The 22,696-nt window shown below is 57.3% G+C and overlaps 1 protein-coding gene across 4 annotated transcripts in view; it reads left to right on the top strand.

Annotated features, from left to right (window-relative positions):
- PRR5 (proline rich 5) overlaps window positions 1-22,696 on the top strand; it is a 67,296-nt gene that overhangs the window by 23,838 nt on the left and 20,762 nt on the right. For 2 of the 4 annotated variants that reach the window (XM_031656213.1, XM_009217474.3), the window contains exons 2-3: window positions 5,984-6,100; window positions 18,561-18,641. In XM_031656213.1, the coding sequence (XP_031512073.1) occupies window positions 5,994-6,100; window positions 18,561-18,641 (188 nt within the window). In that variant the 5' untranslated portion in view covers window positions 5,984-5,993. Of the gene's footprint in view, window positions 1-5,699; window positions 6,101-18,560; window positions 18,642-22,696 lie in introns of those variants that run through there. The other 2 variants (XM_009217473.3, XM_009217475.3) reach the window with 2 other exon arrangements.

The following is a 22,696-nucleotide window of genomic DNA, read 5'->3' as shown; positions in this document are numbered from 1 at the left end:
AGACAGAATCTTGCTCTGTCGCCCAGGCTAGCATGCAATGGCATGATTTTGGCTCACTGTAACCTCCACCTCCAGGGTTCAAGTGATTCTCTTGCCTCAGCCTCCCTAGTAGCTGGGACTACAGGTAGTAGCTGGGACTACACCATATCCGACTAATTTTTGTATTTTTAGTAGAGACAGGGTTTCACCATGTTGGCCAGGGTAGTCTCCAACTCCTAACCTCAGGTGATCCACCCGCCTCGGCCTCCCAAAGTGCTGGGATTACAGGCATGAGTCACCATGCCCGGCCAGGGCATGAACATACTAGATGGCAGAGCTAGGATGGGACGGTGGGCTAACCTCCTGGTGGCAGGGACCGTGTCTTTCTTGTCCCTTGCTGTATTCCCCATGCAGCCTCAGTTTCTCCATGCATGAAATGGGAATAATAACAGTTGATCCTGGCTCCAAGGCCACCAGGGGGGAACATTTCTTCTGGAGGAACTTGAGAGAGGGGCCCACCCACTTTTACTGTCGGTGCGCCCACCCCAGGCTTGCCACAGGGGAGCCTCTGTTGGATTCTCCAATGTGTGAAACACAACACGTGTTGCTTCTGATGGGCCCGACACCCATCCTGCCATGGGCACTAACTGGCCATGTGGCCTTGGGACAGTCCCTGAGAATCGGTGCACAGAAAGGGGCCGTGGCCATGACAGCCTAATCCCATTTGGTGCTAGAGTCACCATGAGTACCCTGGGCTCCCCCAGCGTCACGGTCCTATCTCAGGAACCTACTTCTGCCGTGCAATCACCCTGGCAGCGGTCCCCAAGCCTTGGTGTGCCCCTGTGACTGTGCGTGGATTTTTTCTGTGCCTCATAGGGCAGTGGTGTCACCCTCCTCGCCCATCCCAGGGAAGGGATGGGACGGGCCCGGATGGCAGAGACTGTGGGGACAGAGCCAGGAACTCCCCATGGCTTTCCGTGCCCAGCACGTTGCCAGGCCTCTTCCCGGGTGTCCAGGACTGACCAGGCTGCTCTGTGCAGAAGGGACTTTCGGGTCTGCTTTGAGGGAACACCAGGCTTCACCACCAGGGGGCAGAAGTGCCCCTCCAGAGCAAGCAGTGCCCGGGGAAAGTGGGCAGCTGAGGGCAGCAGCTGAGGGCAGCGCCCCGGGCACAGTGGGCGAGATGGAGGCTGTCTCTCTCTCCCCACCAGCCCGCAGGGCTGCAGCCCCAGCTCCGCCATTTGCTGACTCTGACCTCGGACATACGCCTTGGCCTCCCTGGGCCTCTGTTTCTCTGTCTGTAAGATGGGACTGGTCTCCCGCTTGGCAGCCTTGTGGGGACGAGATGGGGCAGTATGTTTAATGGCCACCCCTGTACCATGCCTCTAGTACCCCTCCCTGGGCCCCGAACTGGCCCCTTCAGGGGTATGCTGTCTCCCCTTGGTTGGCCTGTGTCCCACAGATCATGTTACTTGTAGTGCTAATGGACTAGAGCTCAGAGTCCCAGGTTCATGAGCCGCCTTGACTTACCGGTCTGTTCCTGTCCCTGGGGATGGGAACTGAGTCCAGCTGGGGCTGAGCCAGGCTTAGGGGTTGCAGGCCCTTCAGAAGGGTAGTTCTGAGGATATCAGGGTTCCCCCTCCGTGACCAGGGTCCTCTACCAGCTCCAGACACCCCGCTGGCCAGGGGGAGTTTGAAATGAGTTTGGGTGCTGGGGAGGAGAGGACATCTGGCCTGGCAACTTCCTGGAGCGGGGGCCACTCTGGTGGCTTTGGGGATGTGTGAATGAGTCTGGAGCAGGAATGGCTCTGGTGGCTTTGGGGATGTGTGAATGAGTCTGGAGCAGGAATGGCTCTGGTGGCTTTGGGGATGTATGAATGAGTCTGGAGCGGGGGTGGCTCTGGCAGCTTGGGGGATGTGTGACTGAGTCCCTTTGTCTCTTATTTCCTTAACAGGGGCATTTCCCTTCCCTGGTCTCAGACTCTAACGAGCCCTGCACAGGGCACCCCTCCACAATACAATTGCTGGGTCCCCCAGCCCCCTCATCAGACCCAGAAAGCCCCATAAGTGAGAGGAAGGCCTGGTGGGCACCTGGAGCCCTCGTGCCTGCTGGCAGGGGCAGTGCCCGGGTGGGAGCTGTCATGTGAGACTCAGGCCCAGCAAGACTATCATCTGATGCTTCAGGGCGGCCAGAATCCAGGTTTCTCTGTCAGTCTCTCCGTTGTAAAATGTTGGCCGCATGCAGTTTGGTTTTTTTTTTTCCTCCGACGCTGCAGGCCACATAGAACACACTTAGGGGCTGGACTCGGCCCTTTGTCCCCCAGTTGCCCCCTGCTCTGAGGGTTTGTGACAGCTCTGTCCCCTCTTGGCCTCTGCCTGGGGTTTCTGGCCCCAAGGGCAGCCCGCAGCTGTGCCCTCTCTACCTGTCATGGCCCAAACCCGGAGCGGTGGCACCTTTGCCTGAGCCTCCACTGTTCTCCTGGCACTGGGCTCTTGGGTGTAGACAGATTTTACACATCTGTGGCTGGGGCCAGGGAGCAGTGATAGCTAATTCCTTAACGCTGACTAGAGATGCCTTTTCTAAAGATATCTTTAAAATTCCTCAGCCATCCCCAGCTCCGGAATTTCTGTCTGGCCGCTTCTCCCAGATGCCTGCGGCATTCCCAGCCCCCTCGCCTCCCCCCCGCCCCCCCCGCCCCGTTTCCCTCCTCCTGCCTCCCACCTCGGGCTGCTGATTTCTCTCTGATTTCTTATCCCAAGCAGTCAGGCCTCCCTCCCTCTCTGGGGCTGACCTCTCCTGCCAGCCAGGCCCTGCCAGCGGTCAGCAAGCGTGGGACCAGGCTGTGCTGAGCCCACAAAGCCAGCCCTCTCCCGAGAGCCTGCCTCCGGCATGGGAAACCATTTCATCCCATCTGGATCCCTGGGGGTTCTGCTTTGCTGCATTTACACCAGTAGCCGTGACAGAGATTCTTCCTTACATCTGTCCAGCCTGGCCACTTTTATGAGGCATTGTCACCAATGTGGTCCAATGTAATCCCTTTATTTCTTATGAGATAAATGTTCATCCGTCCATTAAACCAAGTATCTATGAAGCACCCACTCCGTGCGCTAGGCACGGGGACTGTAGCAGTGAACAAGTTGTTATGGTTCTTGCCCTCCTGGCTTACGGCATAGGATGGAAAAAAAAGTCATCAGGTGACAGAGGACGACCCCTGAGCCTAATTGAGAGTGAAGGCGGTCAGAGACAGGGGCAACTAACTTCCCTGAAAGACATTCTAGGGCAAGGGAGGGACCCGCAGCTGGAGGGCAAGCAGGTCTCAAAGGCCCCTTCGAAGAGTCAAGGATCTGGGCTTTATCCTCTGTTTTAATTCTTTTCAGAGACAATTCAGTACACGCCTTAGTATTTTTATATGTTTTGTTGTTGTTGTTGTTGTTTTTGGTTTTTTTACAGCAATAAGGTAGGAAATCCATGTCTGGCTATGAAATTTGGTTTGGGATCTAAAAGATACAGTGTTCCTGTAAGTTTGAGAGTGTGGGCTGGGCACAGTAGCTCATGCCTGTAATCCTAACACTATGGGTGGCCAAAGTGGGAGGATTGCTTGAGTCCAGGAGTTTGAGACCAGCCTGGGCAACATAGCAAGACCCTGTCTCTATTAAAAAATTTTTTTTTAAATTGGCCAGGGAGCCGGCTGTGGTGGTTCACACCTGTAATCCTAGCATTTCGGGAGGCCGAGGTGGGAGGATCACCTGAGGTCAGGAGTTCGAGACCAGCCTGGCCAACATGGTGAAACCCTGTCTCTACTAAAAATTAAAAAAATAAAAAAACTAGCCAGGCATGGTGGCAGGTGCCTGTAATCTCAGCAACTCAGGAGATTGAGGCAGGAGAATTGCTTGAACCCAGGAGGCAGAGGTTTGCAGTGAGCCATGATTGCACCATTGCACTCCAACCTGGGCAACAAGGGCGAAACTCCATCACACACACACAAAATTAGCCAGGCATGGTGGCACATGCCTTGTAGTCCCAGCTACTCAGGAGGCGACCATGGGAGGGTTGCCTGAACCCAGGAGGTAGAGGCTGCGGTGACCACGATGGTGCCACTGCATTCAACCTGGGCCACAGAGTGAGATTCCGTCTCAAAAAGAAAAAGAAAACGTGTACAGCACTTGACGGTTAGTTTACAAAGCACCTGTTGCTGCCTGTGGGCCCCCAGCTGCCTGTGAGATGAACCGGTGCATTCCACTTGACTGACGAGCAAGTTTGTCTGTTTATGGCTCTGTCTCCCAAAGACAATGGTATTTATGTTTATGTCTGGAACACAGGAGGTGCCCAGGAGACACTGGTTGATTTGCACTAAACAAAGACTCTTCACGAGGCTCTCTTACATTTTATTTTATTTTTATTTTTATTTTTATTATTTTTTGAGACAGAGTTTCGCTCTTGTTGCCCAGGCTGGAGCGCAATGGCGCAATCTCAGCTCTCTGCAACCTCCACCTCCCAGGTTCGAGCGATTCTCCTGCCTCAGCCTCTTGAGTAGCTGGGATTACGGGCATGCGCCACCACGCCCGGCTAATTTTTGTATTTTTAGTAGAGACGAAGTTTCTCCTTGTTGACCCAGCTGGTCATGAACTCCTGACCCCAGGTGATCCTCCCACCTCGGCCTCCCAAAGTGCTGGGATTACAGGCGTGAGCCACCACCTCTCTCTTACATTTTATATGGAGTCTTCCCAGCTCCTGGAGCTGTAGCTGTCACCCCCCTATCTGATGGAGGGGTCAGGTGAGCCTTGTGGGAACCCCAGAAGCTGGGGACTGGGAAGGGCCCCGTGCAAGGGGCTGGACGCTCCCTGTGGTGAGGCCCAACTTTGCCGTTTGTTGATTGCACAATGTTGGGCAAGTTATTTCACTCTGCGAGCCTCAATGTCCTCAACTGAAAAATGGGGAGAATAATAACCTCTGCCTCACGAAGTAGTTCATGTTAGTTCATGTGAGGAGATCAGACATCTGAAAGTGCTCTGCAAAGCAGGCAGGAAGCACCAGCTGTGCCCTGCCTTCACTGGGATCACTCTGCCCCCACCACAGAGACTTGGGAAGCTCTGCTTGGTTTTACCATCCAAGAGACCTGGGGGTGGGAAATAAGGAGCAAACCCTCTACTTCTTCAAGCCGCCAATCCAGCAAATCCTCCAGGCAGCCAGGCAATGCTGAAGTCCCCCTCCAAGGGGGTGTAGGCTGAGGCCGGGTGGGGTGGGTTCTTGGGCAGAGGTGCCTGGAGGGGACTGAAGGCCTCTACCCAAAGTCCTCATGAGAAGTGGGTGGGGGAGCCTGTGTTCAGGTGAGGGGTACGGAGGCACCTTTGTGGCACAGCCTTTGCGACGAGGGACGTAAGGGAGAGACTGCCGGGGCCGGGGTCGCTGGACATCGTGTGGACGCGACCGCAGTGCCGGGCAGGGGGCGGGCGCTTGGGCTTGGGCCCTGCGCCCCGTGCGTGTTGGTTTCCTGTGGGTATGTGGGGCCCTCAGAAGAGGGGAGGAGGGCGAGCACGTCCCCAGAGACAGACCGAGCGGGACGTCGCGGCAGCTGCGGCCGCGGAGACGCCGGCTCCGCCTCTTGTACACGCCCCCTCGCCTGAGGCCCCGCCCCGCCCGCGATGCCCCGCCCCTCCCGTTCCGCCCCCCGGGGCGCCGCGACCCGCCCCCGCCCCCGCCCCTGGGCCCGCCCCCGGCCTGCGTTTGCGCCGGGTCCGTGCTGGCCGCGCGCCTGGCGCTCCACGCTGAGTCGCTCCGTGCAATGATTAACCCGGCGGGGCGGCCGGCGCGGGACCCGAGACGGAGGCGCGGGGCCGGGGCGGGACCCCTCAGGGCCGCTCGGCTTCCTGCTCTCGCCCGAGTTTCCGCGTAGAGGGCGCAGCGCCGGCCCGGGGCCCTTGGCGCGGCGTGGCGCAGGGCGCGGCGTGGGGCGCGCGTGGGCGCGGCGCAGGCGGCCCGGGTCACCATGAGGACTCTCCGCAGGTTGAAGTTCATGAGTTCGCCCAGCCTCAGTGACCTGGGCAAGAGAGAGCCGGCCGCCGCCGCGGACGAGCGGGGCACGCAGCAGCGCCGGGCCTGCGCCAACGCCACCTGGAACAGGTAAGGCCGCGCCCTCCCGGCCAGCTGGAGGTCTCGGAGCGAGGGGAGAGGACCCTCGAGCCGTCCGCGGGCGAGGGGCCGCCCCGAGCCAGGAACCGTGCCGAAGGCGGCGCGGCGCTTCACAGTTTGCAAAGAACTTGCCCTGCCGGAGTGGTGCGGGCCTGGAGGAAAGTTCAGTGCAGCGTGGTTCCAGAACCCAGGAAAGGGAGCGAGGCCCGCCAGCGCCCGGGGCTGTCCCAGAAGCGCCCGGCGGGTGGGCGGCGGGGTGGGCCGGGAACCCGCGTGCCCGCCTCCCACCCGGGGTCTTTCCACGTCTCCACTCCGGTGCTCGTGACAACCCGGGAGGTTAACGGAGCAGGAAGTATTTTTCCCATTTTGCGGTTGAGCACAGGAGCCTCGGGGTTCAGTGGGTGGGTCGCGCAGGCTTCCTGTCTCTTTAAGGTCCCTTAGGCTTTCCCTGGAGAGGCCCCCTGTCCTCCAGCTGTCAGCAGGGGGTGCGGCAGCTGCGAGGCATTCTTTAGAGGACCCTCCTCCAGGGGTCATTCCCAGACAAGCAGGGGCCTGGGAAGCCCCTTCCCCCAGCTTTGTTTGAGGAGCAAGGCTGGGATCCGAAAAAGAAACGATTTATTTAGTGGAACTCGCCAGCGTCTCTGCTCCGAAGGAAAATGAGAGGCAGGAGAAAGTGAGGCAGGCTGATCGGGGGAGGCTGTGGACGCTGCCCCTCTCGCCCCCACACCTGGCAGTGAAATCTTGCCAGATGCTCCACCGGCTGTGGTCTTGGCCACCAGGAACCCGGCTGTCACTTGGACACACGTTGTTTTCAGTTCATTGAATGCACTGAGCCAGCGAGATCCTCTTCAAACGTGATTTCTTCTGTCTCTGAGTTGCAAACTGCTAGAGGACTGGCAAGTGCCTGCCTCCGTTTCCCTGTCCTGTCAGTGGATATTCGCATTCCTCTCTGTGGGGGAGGGCTGGTGTGGAAACAGTGAAGGAAGGACTCCTGTTGGGAAATCTCACTGAGCCAGCGACTCCGCGGTGTCTTAAGAGCTGTATTCTCCACCAGGCACGGCGGCTCACACCTGTAATCCTAGCACTTTGGGAGGCCAAGATGGGAAGATTACTTAAGCCAGGGAGGTCGAGGCTGCCATGAGCCATGATGCCACCACTGCACTCCAGCGTGGGTGACACAGCAAGACCCTATCAAAAAAAAAAAAAAAAGCAGTATTCTCCTTCTCCAGTATTGAGATGAAAGCCATCTCTTTCTCCTTGTTTCTCTGCTGTGATTTAGAGGAAAGAGGTAAATAGACTTATTTCAAATCCCAACTCTGCCCTTTCCCTACTCTGTGGTCTTGAGCAAGTCACTTAACCTCTGTGGTCCTCAATTTCCTTATCCATAAAATGGACCCATAATAGTACCCACCTGACGGGGCTGTTGTAGGGATGAAATTTGAACATGCAAAATAAAGCCCTCAACACAGGGCTTAACACATAGTAGATCCTCTGTACCTCACAACTCAAGCCCAGACTCACGCAGGGGATGGGTGTCGGGGTGTCCCTGTAGGGATGGCGTTTGGAGGACTCCACAGGAGTCAGCCAGCTCCTGAGCACCCACCGACAGCCACTTGGTGAGCTCCCTCCCACCCCCGAGTTGGGGTGTACTGCTGCGAGTCCCCAGACAGGTGGGGGCACTGGCTGTTTGCTGGCTCAGGGGGCTTAGACACTGCCATCACCCCACCTTGGGTGACCCTGGAGTGGGCTCAGAGTCTCAAATGTCTTCTCAGAGGTCAGGGAGGCCTTGCAGGCAGAGGCTGCCTGAGTCCCGCCCCCAGATTTCGCTCAGCAGCCTGGCGGATTACAGAGGAATGCCAGCCCCTCCCCGCAGCACCTTCAGGGCTCCAGGTCTCCCAGCCCTTAGGCCTGCATCAGCTCCCGCTGCCCCGGGCATCAGGGACACAGCCATTTCCTGCACTCCTCTTATGTGCCACGCCCCAGGCCAGACCCGTTCACCGCCCTTAACTGACTTTGCCACTCTCCTAGCCCAGTGAGGGAGGTATTACCAGCACCCCCCACCGAGAGAGGCAGAAGGGCAGAGAGAGCACCCAGGAGACCTGCCCGGTTCATCCATCGCCTGCGCAGGATGCAGCAGAGCCTGCGCCCCGGCTCTCCTCCCCAGCAGATGTGGGAGATGGAGCCAAGAGAAGGCAAAGTGTGGCCGGGCACGGTGGCTCAAGCTTGTAATCCCAGCACTTTGGGAGGCCGAGACGGGCAGATCACGAGGTCAGGAGATCGAGACTATCCTGGCTAACACGGTGAAACCCCGTCTCTACTAAAAAAATACAAAAAACTAGCCGGGCAAGGTGGCCGGCGCCTGTAGTCCCAGCTACTCCGGAGGCTGAGGCAGGAGAATGGCGTAAACCCGGGAGGCGGAGCTTGCAGTGAGCTGAGATCCGGCCACAGCACTCTAGCCTGGGCGACAGAGCCAGACTCCGTCTCAAAAAAAAAAAAAAAAGAGAAGGCAAAGTGCCTTCCCCAGCCAAGTCCCTGAGTGGAAACCGCAGGGGGCAGGGCACCCCTTCTGGTCCCTGTCTGCCTGCTCCTGCTTCTAGCAGTGCTCCCTGCCAGGGCCCCCCAGGACAACAGGTCTGTGCAGGGTCGGGACAGGTGTGTCATTCTGCAGGGCCTGGCTTGCCAAGCCTTGTGCTTCTCATTGTGAGTCTAGTACACATCCCCTTTTATCTGTGTGACTGTATTAGCTTCCCAGAGCTGCTGTAACAAAGATCACAAACTTGGTGGCCTAAAACAGCAGAAATCTGTTCCCTCACAGTTCTGGAGCCAGAAGCTGGAAGTCCAGGTGTCACTACCACCAGAGGCTCTAGGGGAGGAGCTTTCCCTGCTTCTTGCAGCTTCTGGTGGCTCCTTGGCTTGTGGCTGCATCACTCCAATATGTACCTCCCCATGGCTTTCATTTCCATGTCCAAGTCTCCCTCTCCTGTCTCTTTCTCTCTTTTTTTTTTTTTCTTTCTTGAGACGGAGTTTCGCTCTTATTGCCCGGGCTGGAGTGCAATGGTGCAATCTCAACTCACTGCAGCCTCTGCATCCCGGGTTCAAGCAATTCTCCTGCCTCAGCCTCCAGAGTCACTGAGATTACAGGTGCCCACCACCACACCCCGCTAATTTTTTGTGCTTTTAGTAGAGACGGTGTTTCGCCATGTTGGTCAGGCGGGTCTCAAACTCCTTACCTCAGATGATCCACCTGCCTCAGCCTCCCAAAGTGCTGGGATTACAGGTGTGAACCACTGTGCCTGGCCTCTTTTTTTTTTTTTGAGATAGAATCTTGCTCTGTCGCCCAGGCTGGAGTGCAGTGGCACAATCTCAGCTCACTGCAACCTCCGCCTCCTGGGTTCAAGTGATTCTCCTGTCTCAGCCTCCCAAGTAGCTGGGATTACAGGTGTGCACCACCATGCCCAGCTAATTTTTGTTTTTGTTTTTGTTTTTTGAGATAAGAGTCTCACTCTGTCACCCAGGCTGGAGTGCAGTGGTGCAATCTCGGCTCATTGCATTCTCTGCCCGCGATTCTCCTGCCTTAGCCTCCCGAATAGCTGGGATTGTAGGTGCCCACCACCACGCCCAGCTAATTTTTGTATTTTTAGTAGAGACAGGGTTTCACCTTGTTGGCCAGGCTGGTCTCGAACTCCTGACCTCAGGTGGTCCGCCTGCCTCGGCCTCCAGAAGTGCTGGGATTGCAGGTGTGAGCCATCACACTGGGCTCCCTCTCCTTTCTCTTGTAAAAACACTAGTTATTGGATTTAGGGCCCATCCTTAATTAAGGACCATGTCCAGATCCTTAATTAAATACTGCTGCAAAGAACCTATTTCCATAGTGTAAGGCTTGCTGTGTCATGAGAACTGAATCCAAGTCATTGATTGATTGATTGATTCATTCATTGACTGTGCTGGCACTGGGCTGCTCAGGACATCAATTCAGCAGAGAACAGCCTCCTGGAGCTTAGAGTTCCCAGAGGGAGGCATTGGTGAATAAACGAGGAGGCAAGCAAACGCAGGTGGGCTTGGTGCTGGGAAGAAGGCGAACCAGGGGCGCTGGAGTGCTGAGCATTTCCCTGGGGGTCTGCCTTCCTTTCTTTCCTCCATGGAGGTTGATTCTGTAGGCGTGCAGGAAATGTTTGGTTTTTCTCTTTTGAGAGAAGGTCTTGCTCTGTCACGTGGGCTGGAGTACAGTGGCACAATCATGGCTCAGGCAGCCTTGACTTCCCAGGCTCCAGCGATCCTCCCACCTCAGCCTCCCAAGTAGCTACAGGTGTGTGCCATCACACCGGCTAATTTTTTTTTTTTTTTTTTTTTTTTTGTATTTTTGGTGAAGATAGGGTTTTGCCATATTGCCCGGGCTGATCTCGAACTCCTGAGCTCAAGCAGTCCACCTGCCTTGGTCTCCCAGAGTGCTGGGATTGTAGGCATAAGCCACTGCACTGGACCCAGGAAGTGTTTGTAAGGGAGCTGTGGATGCCAGGCTGGCCTGCCGGCCGGGCCCCCCTTAGGCAACATAAACCAGGACTGTAGAGGTGGTTTCCTGAGTGCCCACTCCTTATGTATTGGTCCCACTTTGCCCCTAGCCTGTGACAGGTCTGCTGCTCATTGCAAAGGCTGCAGAGATGTGTCCCTATCAGACTCTCCCAGGCTGGTGGGGTGACAGATAAAGACATGAAGGCTGATGTGCCACACCCCTGGCACCCCCATCCTTATCCCCTTCCTTCCTTCCTCCCTCCCTCCTCAAGGGCCCCTGGTCCCTATTCCCTGCTAGCTCCCAGGCAGCTCCACTTCCCTCCGCCCTGGGTCTGGCCCCTGTGCCCCTGCAGGGCCTCCAGCCATGAAGGTCATGCTCTTGGGTTGTGGGGCCAAGTTGTGCTTTCACATCTTCCCACTGGAGGAGGAGGCGGGACGGGAGTGGCCACTGGGGCGTGCCCTGCAGGCAGAGCTGAAGTAGCCCTGGGGAGGGCCTGTGTGGAGGAGGGCCTGTACGCCAGCCTGAGGAGCCGGGGCATGAGGGTGCCCTGCTTGGAGGCTCCGGCAGGGGCAGGCGGCCCAGTGACCCCTCACTAGGCCCCAGCCGCCAGCATGCCCTCGGAGGACTCTGTGCTTGTGCCCTAGGCCTGACCCCAGCTTCTGCCTCCTGGCAAGGATACATCTTACCATCCCCTCCTGCCTCCCCCAGCCCTGGAGGCTCTAGAGAAACTTCCAAAAGATGCCGCAGATCCAGAGCAGGCCCCAAAATGCCATGAGGGCATGTGGGGGTACCAAGCCCTCTGGGTCAGTGCCCCGCCAGTTGCCCTCACCTCTGTCCGGGGATCCCCAGCAGGGCAGACCACTGCAGGAGACCCCAGCTGGGGGTGGGAGGAGCTCCCCAAGACCCACCCCTGCAGTCCACCCCAACACAGACCCCTCCATGTGTTTGGGCCGAAGGGCCTCAACCATGATGGGACACTTCCTCATTGCCAGGCCTGTGTCTTCCAAATGCTTGAGGCTTTAGAGAGCCAGGCCTACCTCCCCCTTGAAGTGGAGGCCCAGGCAGGCAGGAGTAGTGCGTGGCCCCAAGATGCCAGCCTGGTACAGGGCTGGTGATGACTCACTTCTCACTCACTCCGCACAAATCCATCTCCAAGGCTAGGGTGACTGTCTTCAGCCTACAAATGGGGAAACCTGGCTGGACGTGGTGGCTCATGCCTGTAATCCCAGCTACTTGGGAGGCTGAGGCAGGAGAATCGCTTGAACCTGGGAGAGGGAGGTTGCAGTGAGTCGAGACCACGCCACTGCATTCCAGCCTGGGAGACAGAGCGAGACTACAACACAAAAAACAAATAGGGAAACCAATGCCAGAGGAGAAAAGGGACTCAAAATCCCTTGCTAATGTCAGGGTCTGGGGTCTGAACCCAGGTCTAACATGGGGCCAGGACACAGGGACACATGTGGGTTCATGTTCCGGCTGGAGCCAGGGTGAGGTGGGTGTTGATGGCAAGAGCTGGCTTCCATAGCTAGGGTGGGAACACAAGGGCAGGGCCCTATAGGACCTTGTCTGCACTCCCTAGTCGTGGACAGGAACCAGCTGAGGCCGTGACCACTCCAGCCACCTGCCCCAACCCTGTACCCATGTCTCTCCCAGCAACACTGTGCTCCCCATTACATAGCAGTGGTACCACCTACACCCCGACCTGTACTGGGCCCTGTGGATGAACTTTCATTCCCCACAGCAACCTTTAAGGTGAGCTCAATACTCCCATTTTGCAGATGAGCAAACTGAGGCTCAGAACGGTATAGGGAGGTCAAGCGCGGTAGCTCACACCTGTAATCCCAGCACTTTGGGAGGCCGAGGCGGGTGGATCACCTGAGGTCCGGAGTTCACGATCAGCCTGGCCAACATGGTGAAACCCCGTCTTTACTAAAAATAAAAATAAAAAATTAGCCCATTGTGGTGGCAGGCGCCCATAGTCCCAGCTACTCGGGAGGCTGAGGCAGGACAATCGCTTGAACCTGGGAGGTGGAGGTTGTAGTGAGCTAAGATTGCGCCGTTGCACTCCAGCATGGGGGACAGAGTGAGACTCTGTCTCAAAAAAAAAAAAAAAAAAACAGTACAGGGACTGCCCAGGTTCATGCAGTGAGTTGGGGCGGAAGCTGGGATTCAACCTAGGTCTCGCTAGAAGCATGTGCTCATAGGGGTCTCTGAAGGCCAGAGGATGTTGGCTGAAGCCTCCAGGCTGGATGGGGGCCTGGACACAATGAGGGGGCCTGTGTCTGGCTCCCCACCACCCCTGCCTGCGGCTCTGCACCACCCCCTGCCTGCGGCTCCGCACCACCCCTGCCTGCGGCTCCCCACCACCCCCTGCCTGCGGCTACCCACCACCCCCTGCCTGCTTGCTCTGGGTCCCAAGCTCCCTGCCCCTTGGAAGCAGCCTGGGCAGATCTCTTGCCCTAGTTCCCAGAACCTGTGACTGTGAGGCTTTATGTGTTGAAAAGGACTTTGTAATCACAAGGGTCTGTGTGAGGGAGAGGCGGGGGTAAAAGGGACAGGGATGCAGTGACGGACTCAGAGAGCTGGGAAAGTGTCACACTGCTGGCTGTGAAAATGGAGGAAGGGGCCGTGAGCCGAAGAATGTGGGCACCTCTGGGAGATGGAAAAGGCAGGTATTTCTCCCCTAACCCGAGCCTCCAGAAGGAACAGCCCCACCAACACCTTGATTTTAGTCCAGGAAAATGGATTTAGAACGTCCAGGCCAGGTGCAGTGGCTCGCACCTGTAATCTCAGCACTTTGGAAGGCAAGTGCGGGCGAATCACCTGAGGTCAGGAGTTCAAGATCAGCCTGGACAACATGGTGGAACCCCATCTCTACTCAAAATACAAAAATTAGCCAGGTGTGGTGGCGCACACCTGTAATCCCAGGTCCTCTGGGGGCTGAGGCAGGAGAATCGCTTGAGCCTGGGAGGCGGAGGTTGCAGTGAGCTGAGATTGTACCGATTTGCACCACTGCACTCAGCCTGGGCGACAGAACGAGACTCCATCTCAAAAAAAAAACAGAAAAAAAGAACTTCTGACCTCAGAACCACAAGGGAACAAATTTGAGCTGTTTTCAGCCACCAAGTTAGGGGTGATTTGTTACGGCAGCCGTGGAAACCCACACACTGAGCGACTCTTCTTCCCTTGCGTGCACGGTGGTACGCCGCTCTGACCCCCCACCCGCACCCCTCCCCACCCTGCCTCATGCTGGGGAGGCGGAGGGTGGAAGTGGGATGTGAGGCAGAGGGGCCTGAGGATGGGCAGGCAGCCAAGGGGAGCCACGGGCACGGCACCGTCCCCCTCCACGGCCTGTTCTGGACAGACGAGACGGAGCCCAGCTTTGCTGAGTGAGCCTAGGTGCCCCCATACAGCCCTAGGGTAGCCCCAGCCAGGGTGGCCACAGGCAGGTGCCCTCACATCAGCCCCAGGGCCTCAGCCCTTCTTCAGCCCAAGCCCCAGCGGCAGCAGATCTCAGCACTGCCAGGCACCATGGAGCCTCCCTAAGGGTCGTGCCCTTCTCTCCCTCACCTGCACCTGCCCAGCGCTCAGGAGGGGCTGGCCCCCCTGCTGGGACTTGGCCTCAGGAGGACTTACCCTCCTGGGGTGTGAGGCCCTGCCCTGGGAGGGCACTGCCTGCTGGGGCTGGGGGGCTTCCTAGAGGAGGCGGTCCACATCTGGACAAGGGAGGTCATGGGCCGTTTCCACTCGAGCCCTCACCCAGAAGCCACGGCAGTGTCCCATGTGGTTTCCAGGGGACATTTACACCTGCACCAACTGGGCCTGTCTGTTGGGCCCGGAGGGGCAGCTGGGGTTTCGTTTCTGTTTTGGGAGATGACAGGTCACCCTCCCCGCCCTTCCTCTATCCCTGAGTGGCCCCCAGCGGAGGCTTTCTCGTTTACCAAACACCCTTCCCCCACCGGCTCCAAGGGTTTGGGTGGGGGTGGAGAGGAGCAGAGGTCCTGAGCGGCCTGGGGGTGGGGGAGGGGCCTCTGCGGGTGCCAGGCTGTGTGACTCTGTCTTCTCCTGTAACCTGGGGCCTGGTGGTTAGAGGACTGAGAAGCCACAGAGTAGGTGGGCCCAGGCCGGGTGTGGCCAAGGAGTGGTAGATGCAAGCCCCACCCTATAGCTTCACGGAAAAGGCTGCAGGGCAGGGCAGGGCATGCTGACCTTACAGCAACCCGGGCGGTGGCACTGTACTGAGAAGTCCATTTTCCTGCTGGGGACCCTGAACCACTGAGTGGTTAGGTGGTAACTTGGCCGAGTTACCCAGCCTGGAAGTGTAGTGCTGGGATTCAAACCCAGGCCTGCACCTTGGACCAACCTGGGGATGGGAGGAAGTTCAAGGTCCTCGGAGGGAGGCAGCAGGGGTGGGGAGTGTGGATGGGAGAATGTCCAGGGCAAGGAGCCCAGGAGAGGCTCAGGCCCCTGGGTGGGGAAGGGCGCGCCACGGCATTTGCGGGCAGGTGATTGCTGGGCTTTGCTCTGTGCAGCCAGAGTGTGAGGCTAGGTGGGGCGTCGGGAGGTCTAACCGTGAGCCAGGTAGACCCTTCCTCCCCTAAAAAGAAGACCATGGTCAAAGTAGCTAGCTCTCCCACACAGCTGCCAGCAAGGGCAGGTGGAGGGCAAGCCCCAGGCAGAGGGAACAGCGGGACGGAGGCCCGGCGCGGGAAGAAGCCACAGCAGCTCCAGCCTGGGGCCTCAAGGGGATAGTGAGGAGGGCTGTGTGAGTGACACCAGACCCCAAGAGGGCCGCAGGTCAGAGGGAGACCTTCTTCCAGAGGCCCCATGGTGTAGGGTCACCTCTGGCAGGGCGACCAGAGTGGGCTGGAGGCCCCCAGGAGGTTTAATGAACAGGAAGGAAGGACAGGCTGCTCAGGGCAGGTCACTGAGGACAGCAGGGCTGAAGCCTGGGACCTGCTGTGAGCCTTGGCAGCCCTGGCGACACCACTGCACTGTCTCCTCTGCCTGAATTGGGTCCAGCAGTGGCTCCACCATGCACTGCAAGGGAGGCCTGGGCTCCAGGAGAGAACTTGGGAAGGCGCCCCTGAACCTCCATCCAGGGTCTGGAGACAGTGGCTAGGAGTACCTCCGCCCGCCATATCCCAGAGGCCCTCCCAGTCAATGCAGGGTTCCACCGCCTCCAACCCACCCCAGCAGCTGCCACAGGGCTGGAGGGCGTCTGCAGCTGCCACAGGGCTGGAGGGCATCTGCAGCTGCCAGGATTGCAGGGTGGCTGCTGTTGGGGGACAGCTGGTTTCCTAGCAGACTTCCCTTGGGATTTTCAACTTTTTTTAGTCTGCAAGTGGGGGCAGGGGCAGCTCTACTGTGACATCGTTGTGGGGCTGGGGCCACCCCAGGGCTTCTCGCAGGGGGGCATCATCCCAGCCATGAGGGGATGACCAGCCACCAGCCTCTCCCCTGGGCCAGCTCATCTTTCAAACTCACTGGGGGTGACGCTCTTACGATTCCCGACTTACAGACAGTAAACAAAGGTAGAGAGCCGGTGTCGCCAGACAGGGGACTAAGGAGCATTCCGGTGCAGTCGGGCATCCCAGGCCAGGGATGCGTATCCGGCGTGATCTCGGCCGGTGCCCACTGAGAAGCTGATGAAGCCCTGGGCAGAGCTGGGTCTCAGCCTGCAGCCGGGCCAGGCCAAGCACCAGCTGTGGAACCTGGCACAGCCCCCAAGCTGCTCAGAGCCTCCTGGAAGCATGTGGAATATGAGGCCTGTGAGTGCCCCGCACCTGAGAGGACAGGGAGACAGGAAGCCCTGCCCAGCCCCGGCTCCGTGTGGGGACGCTGCCTGGGAGAAGGAGCACAGGGGAGTTCGAGTGCACAGGGATCCAAGATGCTGGCTGCTCTGTGACTTCCAGCAGAGGACTTAGCCACTTGGGCCTTGGTTTTCTCATCTGCAAAATGGGTGGCCAAGTCACAGGCAAGGGTAGAGTTAAAGCAGGGGAGGACGTTAGGAGCGTGGTGGCGGCTGCCTGCTTTGTGGTGTGGGCAGCATCCTGTGGACAGCCGTCCCCTCCAAGGTGAGAAGTGTGGTGCTGGTCTGCCATAGGAGCCTTAGAGCTGCAGCCAGGTCCTGGGTGGGAGGTGGCTGTTGTACCCAGACCTGGTTCTCACCCTGAGGACCTCGCGGCCAGCAGCGGGCACTCATGACCAGGAAAGTGAATCAGCAAAGTGCTGGTGGAGAGTCAGCACTGGGAAGGAAAGGGTCAGGGGTCAGAGGGCTTCTCGAAGGTGGTAGCCTCCGAATCAAGATGAATAGCTGCTTGCCTCATGGATAGGGACGAGAAGGGCCTTCCAGACAGGAGGGGCAGTGGGTACTGAGACCCAGAGATGTGGTGCTGCCCGGAGGGTCCTACACTGCCTGGGGTCGGAGATCAGGATGCCTGGGAGTGTGGGGAGGGGCTATGTCAGGAGGACCCTGGATGCTGCCTGCAGGACCTCAGGCTGTGCCTGCCGGGCAGTGGCTGCCTCACAAAGCCCTGGGCAGGGAAGGAACTTCGGCCTCCGCAGAGGGTGGATGTGGTGGAGAGGTGGGAGGCCGGCTCGTGTCATCCGAGGTCCAGGCAAGCCGGGAAGGGGCGCGGGGAGAGCTCTAGGAGGTAGAAATGGGCCGGACTTCCCAACCTCAGGTGATTCGACCTCCTCAGCCTCCCAAAGTGCTGGGATTACAGGCATGAGCCACCCTGCCCAGCCTAATTTTTGTATTTTTAGTAGAGACAAGGTTTCGCCATGTTGGTCAGGCTGGTCTCAAACACCTGTCCTCAGGTGATCCGCCCATCTTAGCCTCCCAGAGTGCTGGGATCACAGGAGTGAGCCACCGCACCTGGCCTGTTTTCGGTTTGTGTAGAGGCAGGATCTCACTGTGTTGCCCAGGCTGGTCTTGACCTCCCATCCTCAAGCAATCCTCCTGCCTTGGCCTCCCAGAGTGTTGGGATTACAGGCGTGAACCACTGCGCCCTGCTGCCACAGCTACCTTTACATCACAACAGTCACGTTGAGCAGTTGTAACAGAGGCTGGTGACCCATGAAGCCTAAAAGATTTGCTTTCTATCCCTTCACAGAAAATGTTTGCCAGCGCCTGCCTTAGAGAGTTCAGTTTAGTTTTGTTTTGTTTTGTTTTGTTTGAGACGGAGTCTGGCTCTGTCACCCAGGCTGGAGTGCAGTGGTGCTATCTCGGCTCACTGCAAGCTCCGCCTCCCGGGTTCCCGCCATTCTCCTGCCTCAGCCTCCCGAGAAGCTGGGACCACAGACACCCGCCATCCCGCCCTGCTGATTTTTTGTATTTTTAGTAGAGACGGGGTTTCTCCATGTTAGTCACGATGGTCTCGATCTCCTGACCTTGTGATCCACCACCTCGGCCTCCCAAAGTGCTGGGATTACAGGCGTGAGCCACCGCACCCGGCTACCTTAGAGAGTTTTATAAACAGGGGCAGGAAGCATGAGGGGGTCGGGAGCCCCGCAGCTGGCTAGGGATGCAGTGATGCTCCTGGCCGTGGAGGTAGAGAAGGGGCAACAGTCCACAGGACTTGGATGTTTTTGGGGGTGGGAGAGGCGCAGGGGTTTCCTGGTTTCTGGCCTGGACAGGGTGGGGTTAAGAACCCAGAAAGGAGGCAGAGCTGGCTGAGGTTTGGCCACATAGTGTGCAGAGGACATGGGAGCAAGGTCCTGGGGCGGTGACCAGAGGGCACCTGGTGATACAGGCTGGGCTCCAGCAGGGCTGGGCCAGGGTTGCAGGGCCTCGGAGTTGAAGTGGGTATGAGCAGGGTCCTGCAGGGACGGCGATCCTGCCCTTCTAAGAGAGAGGGAAAGAGGAAGGGGGCCTGATGGGCAACCAGGGGGCTCTCAGACCTCGGGACTGCAGTGTTCTTTTCCCTCTGCCCACAGCATCCACAACGGGGTGATTGCCGTCTTCCAGCGCAAGGGGCTGCCCGACCAGGAGCTCTTCAGCCTCAACGAGGGTGTCCGGTGAGTGTCTGTCCCGCCTTGGGCCAGGGTCCTTGAGTGGCAGGGAAGGCTAGGCCCAGAGTCGGAGGCCCCAGCCAGGCCCTTGACCCATCAGCCATGCCTGGGCTTCCTCCCCCAGAGGCCATCTGTCCACAGGAGAGTGAGGTCCAAGTTAGCAGTGGCCACGGGGCCAGGACCTCCACAAACCACTTCAGGCCTGGTGGCCCTGCGCCCCCACCCCCCGCAGAGAAAGGTCTTCAAGGGGAAGCGGGGTGGGACTTGGACAGCTGCTGGAGATGACGCTGACGGTCCCCACTGGTGCTGAGCATCACGAAGGATATTTATTCTGTTAAAGAGGAAGGACCCACCTGCCTAATGATGGGAGTGTCATTCCCGGAAAAGCAATTCCAGCCCTGCCAGACGCCCCTCGTTTCCTGTGAATAGCCGGGAAATGAGGATTGCGAAGCAGCAGGCTGGACGCACACCCACTGAGCTGCTGCCCCGAGCCAGGTGGCAGGAGCTTCAAGGGAGTCCAGGGTTGCCATTTGTAGTGGAGGCCAAAGCTCAGAGAGGTCAAGAGACTCGCCCCGGATCACACAGCTGCTCCAAGGAGGCGGTTCCCAGCTCTGTGCTGTTTCCTTTGGCCCTGACCCTGTTACCTTGTCCCTGTGTCAAAAGAATACTGGCAAAATAGGCAGTCATCCTTCCCCTTGTTATTCAAGAGAAGAGTCAGTGGACCGGCCAGACTTTCATACGCAGGCGCCCCCCTCCACCCTGTGTGGCAACACTGAAGGGGCCCTGACATGTGGGTAAACTGAGGCCCAATACATGCCACTTGTTCAGGGTGTCCTGCTTTTCTCTGGCTCATCTGGCCCACCCCTGGGTGGGGCTCCAGGAGCTCAATTTCCCGATGAGCCTCTGCTTCAGGAAACAGGAGCCTAAAGGATCTGCCGGGGGATTTGGTTTGGTTCTTGAGACAGGGTCCTGCTTTTGCCCAGGCTGGAGTGTGGTGGTGCAATCTCAGCTCACTGCAGCCTCTGCCTTCTGAGCAGAAGCAACCCTCACACCTCAGTGTCCTGAGTGGCTGAGACCACAGGTGTGTACCACTACACCCGGCTGATTTTTTATTTTTTGCAGAGATGGGAGTCTTACTACCCAGGCTGATCTCGAACTCCTGGGCTCAAGCCATCCTCCCACCTCTGGTCTCTCAAAGTGTTAGAATTACAGATGTGAGCCACCATGCCCGGCCAGCTGGGTATTTAAACAACAACAAAAGGAGATACTTTTAGATTCACGAATCCAGCGGCAGGCACAGTCCCCGGCTTTGGACACCCCTCTCCCCTGCCCGTCCTTGGCATAAACAGCATTGGTAATTGGCTATTCTTGCTGCTGCCTTTCCACAGGGCTGATGCAGAGCACACGGCCTCCCCAGGAGTGTGTGCTGGGGGTGGATGCACAGAGAAGCTGCCCTGGGCCCCAGGCTCCCCTCGCCAGCCCCAGGATTCTACCCAAGAAATGGGTAAAAATCAGGGGCTGTGTTAGACTTTGAGCCCCTGGGCAGTTAGGTTATTTGGAGCAACTTCTTTTTAGCCAGTTGAGAATTAAGTGCTAGAAGGTTTAAGGAATAAGAGCAGAGTCTTTTTACTGAAGCCTTGCTCTGTGCCGGCCTTAGACCAGGAGTTTTCCACGCCAAACCCGTCCGTGGCCTGGAGCAGTGGCTCATGCCTGTAATCTCAGCACGTTGGGAAGCCAAGGTTGGGGGATCGCCAGAGGCCAGGAGTTTGAGACCAACATGACAAGACCCCTTCTCTATTAATATGTGTTAACGTTTTTTAAAAGTAAGTTTAAAAAACACTCATCCACTCTTCACTGCAGCCCTGAGGAGTGGATGCCTTGTTATCTCCATTTTACCGGCGAGGGAGACTGAGGCACAGCGGTTGACGTAGGTTGCTGAGGTCACAGGGCTAATAATAAACAGAGCTGGAGCTCAAGCCCCTGCCTTCAGGGTCACTGGGTTGTTCAGCCCCCTGCCCTACCCCGGCCCTTCTGGACGGCGTGGCCACGTTAAATTCAATGACACTAGCCTGGGCACAGTGGCTCACCCTGTAATCCCAGCACTTTGGGAGGCCGAGGCAGGGGGATTGCTTGTGTTCAGGAGTTCAAGACCAACCTGGGCAACATGGTGAAACCCTGTCTCTACCAAAAATACAAAAAATTAGCTGGGCGTGGTGGCGGGTGCCTGTAGTACCAGCTACTTGGGAGATTGAGGCATGAGAATCGTGTGAGCCCGGAGGCGGAAGTTGCAGTGAGCCAAGACTATGTCACTGCATTTCAGCCTGGGTAACAGAGTAAGACCCCGCCTCAAAAAAAAAAAAAAAAAAATGACTTTAATGATACATTAAATCCATAATTGGTCACTAGCTTTGATCCCATGAGAGAGTCTGTTACTAGAGACATTGATTTCACCAGCATCCAAATGGTCCCCCTTGATTTTTTTTTTTTTCTTTTAAGACGTAGTTTCACTCTTGTTTCCCAGGCTGGAGTGCAGTGGTGTGACCTCATCTCACTGCAACCTCCGCCTCCCGGGTTCAAGTGATTCTCCTGCCTCAGCCTCCAAGTAGCTGGGATTACAGGCACACATCACCACGCCTGTCCAATCCTTGTATTTTTAGTAGAGATGGGGTTTCACCACGTTGGCCAGGCTGGTCTCGAACTCCTGACCTCAGGTGTTCCACCCACCTTGGCCTCCCAAAGTGCTGGGATTCCAGGCGTGAGCCCCCGTGCCCGGTATCCAGGAGATTTTCATTACCCCAGCCAGAAAGCTTTAGCAGCCCCTCCTCATACCCTTTCCCCAACCCTGGCAGTGACCACAGACAGCTTTCTGTCTGTGGATGTGCCTGTTCTGGACATTCCGTTATCAATGGAAGTACAGCGGGTGGCCCTTCATGCCTGGCTTCTCTCACTCAGTGCAGTGCTCTTGAGGTCCACTCGGGGAGGAGCACATACCCCTGCTTCGCTTTTACCACTGCTTCGCTATTTTATTTTATTTATTTATTTATTTATTTTTTTTTGAGACGGAGTTTCACTCTTGTCACCCAGGCTAGAGTGCAATGGCGTGATCTCGGCTCACTGCAACCTCCGCCTCCCGTGTTCAAGGGATTCTCCTGCCTCGGCTTCCCGAGTAGCTGGGATTACAGGAATGTGCCACGACGCCCGGCTAATTTTGTATTTTTAGTAGAGACGGGGTTTCACCATGTTGGTCAGGCTGATCTTGAACTCCTGACCTCAGGTAATCCACCCGCCTCGGCCTCCCAAAGTGCTGGGATTACAGGCGTGAGCCATTGCATCCGGCCTGCCTGCTTTGCTTCTTTTCGTGCCAGGTCATATTCCACTGTGTGTATGGAAAGCACGCCGTATGCGCACCCAGTCCTCGGCTGATGGACGTGGTTCTTTCTACCTTTTGGCTGTGATGAATAACACTGCTGTGAACATCTGTGTGCAAGAATTTGTGTAAACGCATGTTTTCATCTTTTTTTTTTTTTTTTTTTTTTGAGAGTGAGCCTTGATCGGTCACCCAGACTGGAGTTCAGTGGGGCAATCTTGGCTCACTGCAACCTCTGCCTCCCGGGTTCAAGCGATTCTTGTGCCTCAGCCTCCTGAGTACCTGGGATTACAGGCGTGCACGACCATGCCTGGCTAATTTTTATATTTTTAGTAGAGACGGGGTTTCACCGAGTTGGCCAGGCTGGCCTTGAATTCCTGATCTGAAGTGATCTGCCCGCCTCAGCCTCCCAAAGTGCTGGGGTTACAGGCATGAGCCGCCGCACCTGGCCTCATTTCTCTTAGGTTCGTATACCTAGCAGTGGAATTTCTGGGTCCCCTGATAACTCTGTGGTTATCTTTTTGAGGTACTCTCGCCTTTCCCACAGTGGCTGTACCATTCCACTGTCCCACTTAGCAGCGTATAAGCAGGGCAGGAGAGTTCAGTTTGTCCACATCCTCACCAACACTTATTAATTTCCAGGGCTTTCATTCCGAGAAGTGGCGTCTGTTTGTGGTTTTGATTTGCATTTCCC

This window comes from Papio anubis, chromosome 16 (assembly GCF_008728515.1).
Source record: "Papio anubis isolate 15944 chromosome 16, Panubis1.0, whole genome shotgun sequence".
NCBI lineage: Eukaryota > Metazoa > Chordata > Mammalia > Primates > Cercopithecidae > Papio > Papio anubis.
The sequence above is the reverse complement of the archived record's forward strand: the minus strand, read 5'-3'. Positions and strand labels throughout refer to the sequence as shown.